This window comes from Pleuronectes platessa, chromosome 10 (genome assembly GCF_947347685.1).
Source record: "Pleuronectes platessa chromosome 10, fPlePla1.1, whole genome shotgun sequence".
Lineage (NCBI taxonomy): Eukaryota > Metazoa > Chordata > Actinopteri > Pleuronectiformes > Pleuronectidae > Pleuronectes > Pleuronectes platessa.
The window spans coordinates 7,398,462-7,408,148 of NC_070635.1; the positions used below are offsets into that span (position 1 = coordinate 7,398,462).

General features: G+C 43.6%; 1 protein-coding gene across 1 annotated transcript in view; it reads right to left on the reverse strand.

The window, feature by feature from the left end:
• grik3 (glutamate ionotropic receptor kainate type subunit 3) overlaps positions 1-7,383 on the reverse strand; it is an 80,095-nt gene extending 72,712 nt beyond the window's left edge. The window contains exon 1 of the mRNA XM_053432556.1: positions 7,269-7,383. Within this exon, the coding sequence (XP_053288531.1) occupies positions 7,269-7,383 (115 nt within the window). The remainder of the gene's footprint in view (positions 1-7,268) is intronic.
• Between the last annotated feature and the right edge of the window lie 2,304 nt (positions 7,384-9,687).

Genomic DNA, 9,687 nt, shown 5'->3' on the forward strand with positions numbered 1-9,687 from the left:
GCTGCCGTTACTATGACAGCCATCCCTCCTCCTCAAACCCCACCTGAAAAAGTGAAAACCCGCAGGGACCATTAGTTACTAGCCTTTTCTGGCTCTAAATTAAAGGCTCTAATTCATATGAGCATCACTAACCGCTTTACTAAAATGTACTGCCAGCCTCAAACCGCCCACAATCTCTCCTCCTCTTTCTCGTCCCTGTCAATGATAATGTCTGTCTTGTTCCATATATCTAAAGCCGGTCACATGCAGACAAGCTGTCTTCAGATGAGTCACGGGGGAACGTTTTGTGGTTAACCACAGTGCTCTCTGGGGGCAACCTGGGCAGTAGATCGGCAGCCGCTAAAAACATTTGCAGAGATCGGGGAGGCTATCCCAGTTTGTCTTGCCTGCGCACAGCATGAGTGCTGAGTGGAATCTTCTGGGTATTGGCTGTGTTAACTAAATTGACATTGGCTTCCAACCTCCCGGCTATCCATCAGGGGGCGAGGGAAGCAACCCCCGAGCCTTGTGCACTTCCTGTGGTTATGCTCACAGGGATGAAAAGAGAGGGGGACGTGTGGAGGAGAGGATCTATGTTTCCACCGATATTTTTGTTGATAGCCATTCATTTGTAGTGGTTTTGGCCTGAAGAGGTTTGTCTTATCTGTAACTTCTCCTTCGTCTCTGGGGGGGAAATAGAGGGTGAGTCTTCTCTAGCCTACTCTCTCACAGATGATTACTAACTCCTGCTCTACCCCTACGCTCCAGGGATTGTATGCCAGCTCCCCTTATACATCCCCTTTTCATGCACATTCTCGCACTTCCTCTCTTTCTCTTTCTCTCTCTCTCCGAAACACACACACTCCTGCACACGCAGTCATGGAACGGCAATGTGAGGGAATCACACAACCAAGACCTGACATTTGCGGCGCACCTATAACAATGTGAGCTTGATTAAAAGGGCAAAATTAAACAGTGTCATCCTCTATTCAATGTCCTTATCCCTAGTTAAATAGGATTTAAAACCTGTGCACTGCAGCTGATACCTCCACTGTTGAATCCTGATAGCTCTACAGCGTTGAGAAGAAAAGGTCTTGTTATTCTAATGCATGCATGTAACTGTATGTAACTGAGGTGTCAGAGGTGACCAAGTTTACATGGAGCGTCTGGGAATAGATAAGGACGATACTAATGTGGGGTGGGAAAGCAAAGCTAATACTGCTCCGGTGAACGCTGTGGTGTTTGAAAGGCACGGAAATAAAGCTTGGTTTTATCTGGCTTGGGGCGACACACAAAAGGCACCAACAATGCAACGTGGCGGGTTTTAAAATTGGGATCAAAAGGTTCAAGCTAATTAAAAAGCTAAATAAGAGTCCCCTAGCTTCATCTAAGTAACTACCCTCTTCCTTTCTCCCTCCCTCTTTCTCTCCTGCTGCAGTACTTTCTTTGACTATATAGTGTGAGTGTGCCGTTTGCCAGTTTATACAGTGTGTCTGGAAAAGTGAGGACAAATTGCTCTGCTTGCTGAAATGTAAAAAAAATCACCAAATTACCACCAACAAGATGGTTCTAATTAACTATGTTACGTGACCCTGAGAGAGAAATGCCCTGAGATCAAGCTTTCTTCTCAAACTGTTTTGATGTTTCCGACAGAGCCCCGAGGAGGGCTGCTATGGGAGAGTCAAATAGAAAGGACAAGGGCATGTAATAAAGACAAATGGCTAGAGCATGAAATTTGATTCATTGCCTTGGTACGGAAATATTCATAGGGAAATGGCCTACATTGACATGCCATGCATTTCAAAACACTGTCAAATCCAAAACGTGCACGTCCTGCTGTAATGACATAGAGTCCCTGAGGGACCTGCAGGGGGACTCCAGGCATATTGTGGATCTAATCAATCAGGCTATTGTTTCTGATGGACATATATATATACTCATATTTTCATGTTTTTTTTAAACTGTTTTTCATCGGAATCAAATGAAGGTGACAGAAATGTTGTTCAGTGTGTTAATTTATCATTTATCTTACAGAAAAATGTTCCTAATCACTCTACATATTCCAGAGATCTCATAGTTTTTATTTATTTGTTTTTATGTAGTTGTTAACTATTCACTCTCAAAAACAATACTCCTTATGAAAACTGTATATCATATATAAATATCAAACTGTATTGTATTTAAAATGTGACATTAGACCAAAACTGTCAACATGGCTTTACACTGCTAAGGAATAATAGGATGGATTTTTTTTATCATCATTAGTGATTCTTTAGATCTCCTGTTTCACTCTGAATAGTGACACTAAACAAGCAGTGTACTATTTTCTGTAAAACAACATCTTGTGTCCATATAAGAGCAAATGGATTGCCTCATTTTTTGAATGAAAATGATGAAATTTACAGCCATAAGGAACCCAACGCCTTATTTATTTCAATAGGCATCAGAAGCATATGCTTGCAGCAGACCTTTCACTGCAGAGCACCCTCTTTGTAGTACGATATGAAAACACCATCTGGTGTGTGAGCAGCAGCTAGGCTAAGCTAACTGGGGCTAGATAGGGCCCTGCTGTGTCAAAGGATTATCTTACTGGTTGGTAGATCCGCTCTATTAGCCCCTAGTGGCTGGGATTATTGGATGATCATTATTATATGTGACTGAACAAGGAGCTAAGTACCTGCACTTCCCCGATGCAGTTAGGTCTTGTTAGTATTAGTGATCAGACACATTACGAGCACATTTCCGAGCATTATGTATTTATTGCACCTATTCTGGGACATAAACAAACTGTTTATTGAATACACTTTGAGCTGGACTCAACAGCGCATTTAATACAGGCTGACTGGCTTTCCTGACTCAACTCAACAAAAAGGCAGAGCGCTTCAGGAAAACACAGACTACGGTGCGCCTGGAACCCATATTTGTTTGTGGAAGAAGGATCTTCCTTTCTAATGCATCTAAAGAGGATCACAGGCGAGTACAGAAGACAGCACGTTCAGAGACGGACCCTCTGCTCAACAAAACGAACATCTGCCGTTTCCCATCAGCGAGATTGAAGCTAATGACGAGCCGTGAGTGTGCTGACAGAGAGAATGGAATTGGATTGTGTACAAGAGGCCCACTGAGACCAGACATATGTTTTGGAAAATGTTGTGTATCGAGTATGGGTTTTACATAGTGTGTGTCCTTGTGTGAGTGTGTGTGTATGTGTGTGAGTGGAGATGCCGGAGAGTGGGAGAGGCAGAAAATAGGCCTCAGCTATTTCTTTTGCAGTTCGTTTATCTGTCCATGTTTATACAAGTGGATGAAGGGGAGTGTGATAGCGCAGGTAAAACAAGTGCTGCATCCCTCTCCCTTCAATCTCTGCTTTCACTAGCAGATAATGGAATTACACATCAGAGAAGCTTCTCCCTGTCTCCAATTCTTCTGTGACCTCTACCAGCCTTTGTTCATATTCACCACGACAACTCCCCGGGACCGAGCCTCCACCAGCAGGCTTCTCCCTGTTTCCTCCCTCTGTGTAGGGAGAGATTAAATTTAAATGCAAATGAAATATTCATTTCCACTCAGCAACTGATGGCCATCGTAATTTGAAACAACTTTTTGATGCAACGTCCCGTCATTGTTGTGCATCATGAAACACTTTTTCCTTAATGTCCCTCCCTTTGCCGGCCGTACCATCCTCTTGTGGGTGATCTCGATACAAGCGCCCCTTTGGGTGCGACTTTGTTAAAAACTAAATTCCAAAGAAACATTACAGTCTTTTACAGTCTCTTGAAATATGTCTGAGTCATTTCAGATGAGACGTTCGCACAGACCCTCGGCGAGGAGGAACTCTGGGAGCATGCTAGTGGAGAGTGCACTCTCTGTAGCTCGCTGGAAGAGTTAATCACATGAAAACTTCTCAGTCTCTCTCTGCTGCTGGTGCGGGGATAACGACAAGCCTCTGAAGTGGCTGTGTTTCGAGACTTCAACCAAAAGTGGTGACCACAAACCCAATTTATCCCTCTGAAGCCTCTGAGTGGTCACACTGCATGCAGCTTCGAGTGCTGCACATTTGTCAGCTTACATTTACTGTAAGTCTCCGGGCCGTTTCACACACAATAATTAAGTCTGGAGTCATGGCCGCTCCGAAGCATTTTACGGAGGCTAAATGAAAAATGCATGTGAGCAGGTGTAAGGGAAGAGTGAGTAGCTGAGGAAATGAAATCAACATGAAATCATGAGGGAGATTGATTAACTGGCACTGATTAAGTGCTTTAAGTATTAGGTAGATAAAGTAATTGATTATTCAATAAATCCCTGTCAGGCAGCAAATAACCTCACTGAGAGAAAAGAGAGGCAACAAATGATGAATTAGTTTCATTAAATCACAGATGAAGGAGACGACGTAAAGTAATCTATAATTACTAGATATATAATATCTTTCCTATCAGTCCCTTTACAATTCCTATCTGATGGAGATGAGAGCAATGTAAAGGCAGAACGATGTTCACTGGAGTAACAGAGCAAGGCACCAAAAGTCACATTCAATGAATTCATCAGTGTGATTCTTCAATATCCTTATCAATGTTTTCATGTTGGTCAAACATACAAATAATTTGCAGACACACTATCTCCAGGGAGAAAATCACATCCACATGCTTGAGAATATTTGTCTCTTTTAAAGCAAAATTGGATGATGAACTCAAATGGTTCCTAGATGGGATTAGAGGTTGAAAAGATGTCAGGAGGACAAAACAGAAGAATAATGAAAAGGCAGGCAGAGAGAGAGTAAAGAGAAGACCTCCGCGTGTAAGAGCACAAATACTGGAGGAGCAGTCTTTCATTCCCTCCGACAAATAGAAGCTCCAGAATGAGACGGAGCGACCATCTGGCCCCAACTTAGAGCAATGCACTTTAAAAGCACTAAAATCAATGGCAACAACTCTACTGTGGATGCCCACCATTACCCAGATGGAGCACAGGCCACCTAACTAAGAGCAGACACAGCACACACCGAGAGCGCCGCGCTCAAATACCACCGCCGCCCACCTTGATGATTTCCACTGGTTTATTTTGTGTTTGTAACCAGTGCTGAGGAGCGATGTTGGCCATTGTTCACAGACTAAAAGAGAGCCCTCTGTTGGTTTTTGTGACACAGCACACACACACACACACACACACACACACACACACACACTTACACGCTAAGAACCAAATTATAAAATATTGCAAAAAGGTCCATTAAACATTGAAAAGAATGCGCTCATTCCCAAAAAGTGAATATAAACTGCAGCATTTCTGAAATAATAATACACACAACACACACACACACACACACTGTATCTTCTATCCACACCCTCAAGCTTATCCTGCATTAAAACAGAAATTTTGTAAATTGAATTATAAAAATTATTATATTTATTTTATGTGATTTTCACGTGTATTTTTTTAATGGACAAATTAAAATGGATACACTCGTTGATGTTGCACGTAAACACTCTGCTTCAAAAGATCATATAAAAATATAAGCCCTTTCAAATTATTCTTTTTTCTTTTTCGCTCAGAGGCAAATTCAGAAACCATCTCTTGCATGTCCCTCGTCTCAGGATGTCAAAAAAACAATCCCAGGAACACACACACTTACACACACACACACACACACACACACACACACACACACACACACAAAACTGCTCCTGCACCACAAGCAGTGATAGATTCTATAAAAAGCAATAGTGCGACTGTAGCACATTTCAAGGTAAATTTGTCTCAGCACTTTGACATTTTTTTAAAAACAAAGCCTGCCAAGTCTATTTCAGGTCTTCATTTGAGCTGCTGCTACAGTAAGAAGGAGAAAAAAAAATGTTCCTTTGACCGAACGATTTCAGATCAGTCGGGAGGGAGCTTTAAGGATTTATGCAGTTTCGCAAGACATCGCCAAAGTCCATACACAGCAATGTCAGAGAAGTCATGGCTCCACAGACTGCAGCAGTCAATCACAGGGGACGAGCAGGGCCCTGCACCCTGACAGCTGCGTGTGGTGCTCGGCAGTACACAGCATTCTATGCTCCTACACCTTTCAGCTGAAACTTGTTTTTTTTTTAATTTATAGAAAATGTAGAAAAGGTCCTTTGAGGTTCTAGAGCAGTGAAATGTCAAGGCTCTACTCCATCCAACTTCCTTTTGAATGAGCTTCCCATTGTCAACCCACTGAGCTTGACAGGAATCATGAATCAAAAAAATCCCGAGTGGAATCTTGCAGATATGTCAAACGAAAAGTCGACTGGTTCCTGAGACACCAGTGACCTCAGTTACAGAGCACAAGAGAATGGATTTTTGCAACATCCCTCCACTTTCACCCATTGAGACAAACTCGCTCCCTGGCTGCCCCGGTTCTCCAGGCTGTTGAAAGTGCTCTGTGTTAATGAGGGCCAGTGCCATTTTGAGTAATTGTCCTGCGTGGCACTCCGCCAAATGTCAAAAACGATTTGCCTTGTGACAAAAACCACTATTGATCTTCATTCTGCTCCTGTCTCTTCTCGGGGCAAAATGTTTCATCGCTTCGTCAGCATCAGAATGACAATTCTCACATTGTTCCTCAGTGAGGGATCGAGCCGGCTTCTTTCTCACTGTGTCTCACATGGACGATCAGGAGGAGGAACACAGGACTTTACTGTGCTATTTCATCAGTTGGACCATGTTTATGTATGTGTGTGTATGTGTGTGTGTGTGTGTGTGTGTGTGTGTTCATTTGCAGGGATGATAGAAGATGGAAGAGATAATAAATAAACTTAACTGACCTCCCTGGATAAACTAGTTAGAAACTTTCTGATGGTGTGTAAACTGACAACTGTAGCTTTCAATCCATCACACTGTTCTTTAAAAATAAACTTACTTCCAGAAGGCAAGGCATTGAGCCGGATGACTCAACACACTGGCTGCAGAAAATGGAACAGACAAATCAGGGTGCTTAGAGGTCACACTAACCCACAAGATCTCGCTGCGCGGAGCAGGCTTCCTCAAATTTATAGGCAATCGTCTACTATGAATGCAGTGCTCTCCTGTTGCTCCCTGCCTGCTCTCCGTTTAAGCACAATATCATCCAAACGCACACTGCGTGGAAGAGACGCACGTTAAATGAAAGAGACTTATTCTCATTTACTCCAAAATAAACTACCCGCTGCAGCTGAGCGCGCACGGATGAGACGCACTGAAATGATCCGAATAGGGAGCAAATTTGAAGGTTACAAACGGGTGCGCCTGTGTGAGTGAGTGTGTGCGTGTGATGGCAGATGCGAACTTACCTATTCGAATAACGTGAGGCATCCCGTAAGAGTACTGAATCCATAAGAGACATAGAATCAGCGAGGTCCAGTATTCCCAAATCGCGCTCCGGGGACACAGCCAAGTATTTCGCATGGTTGTAAAGTCGTTGGATCCACTTTTTTAAAATTCCAAAGACGGCTCTGAATTGCTCCTAAAAACTGAACTCGACGGAGCATATATGGATTTTGGTGTCTGCGACAAATCTGCGCTCATTATACTTGGTGCGACATTCTTCCAGGATTTGTCTCTCTCTCTCTATTTCTCTCTCTCTCTCTCTCTCTCTCTCTCTCTGTTACTCACAAGTCTGAGCGCGTCTCGGTCAGGATGAAGCTCCAAGTCCCTCACAGGCGGGTCAGTGATACACCTGCGAACACTGGCCGCTACAATTAGCCTGCAGGAGTGTCTGTATCCCCTCCTACAGCCGATGCTATCTGTCTATTGGCAAGTGCAGCGGCAGCAGCCGAGCCAGACCCCTGCACCGCTGTGGAGCAGAACTGCGCCTGCGGAACTTTGGGTCGCCTGGAAATGAGTCTGTCTCCTGGAAGACAAAACCCAGAGAAGCGTCGCACGATGAGAGACGAAGGATGTGCACGCGCACTTGAGACGATGAAAAAAAGAAGCGGTTGCCGCGGTCTAATCACTCCGGTCTCTCATTCCAGTTCGTAAAGCACAGTGAGACTTTGTGAAGGTGGAGGAGCCGACGTCTCCAGTTGCGCGCGGTGATGGCACGAGGCAGGTTATTGAGGAGCGTCCAGATGTGATAAGATAAAAGTCTTTGTCACAGCGTCCACCAAAATACACCTTGTAGTTTGTGCTGATTTGAAATGAAGTGCAGAGAGTCGTGCATCTGCGTGCGTCTGACGACCATCCTTCCGCGGTGCCACTAGAGGCACGCGTCGTTACGCATTGTTGTCAACTATGTCCAAGAAGTGTTTTATGGAGGTGAACGGGAGCGATGACCCGATTCTCCACTTTGTAAGATGCTGCATGCACTGGCATTATGTTTACGTCTTCATATTTTATATCTTATGATTTATAACCCGTTTTTTATTTGTTATTTTTGTTTCAGCCTTTGCAAAGATGGACATTCAGAAATGTGTATTTACTGCTAAGAAATAGAGAAAGGAAATCCCCGGGATGCACACTGTGCCGTGAATGGAATGAATTCTTTGCACGAGGGACATAAGTGTCAGCTGAGGATTGGTCCATTGACAAAAGAGGCTGCTTATCGCTGTTATTTGAGACATTCTGTCTGTGTCAATAAGTGTATTAAAACCCCGGTTACTGCTGGATGACTATCTGCTTCCCCATTTTTCATGCCTCACAAAGAGCCGTCGAATACAAACTGAAAGTTAGATATACAAGCACACACACACACACACACACACACACACACACAGAGATCTTGTCGGTCTCATCACTGCAATAGACGAGGCACCTATATGGTTTGTGGAGCTCAGTAAATGTGTTGTGTATTTAGTGAGAATGAAACTTGCAGCAAGATTTAAAAAAAGCTTTGGAGATGAAAGCTTATCAGGGATTAATTTGTGACTACTTTCTTTAAATGTAGACAGATGGATGGATGGATAGTTTGATAGATGAGATCGGAAATAATAACATTGATAGTTTTACCATTTAAAATTTTTAATAGCCCTAATAAAAAAAAAAAAGCTGCATGCTCCCCATCAATGAAATGAAGTTATTAAAGATAATCTAAAAAATGCACTGCTACATTATTTGGGCCTAATAGAACGCAGTTGATGAGATAGTACTGCGGCTCATTGGTTTTATTTTTCTGTTTGGAATGGGGGAGAGGAATAAACTGTGCATCAGGGGGCATGCAAGCAAGAACAAGCCAGACTGACTGCCACTGCATATTCATGTCTCCCAGAGCAGATTTATCGCCTCTTGGCACAATGTAAGGACTATCAACGTGAGTTATGTGGCCCGGCTCTCGCATTATCGAGATTCATTGACTTGCTGCTCTTTCAAATACAAAATGTACACAGCTCCAGCAAACAAGACATTCTGGGTGTGCGGGTGCCCTCTATAGAGAGACGGCGGTGTTTGCTCTCAATCACCTGGGCTGATAACTGCAGGGTCGGGCCCGGGAGCGAGAGGGCTACCCCGCTGTGACACGCAGAGGAAATGTGAAGCACACGATGATGATCTCTGCTAATTCTCGATTTTGAGGAGCCGCTGGAGCAAACCGGATCTGAGTTGTTTGTGTTTCTTGCAGCAGTTGGCAATAACTCTCCCATGAAGCTATCGGCTTTGTCTTTCTGCCCCTCCCCTGTCATTGTAAGGAGACATGAAGACATGAAGACAAGACATTATATCGCTGTGTCTTCTGCTATTATCACAAAGAGTAGGAATGCACTTTGGCAGTGGTGCCAC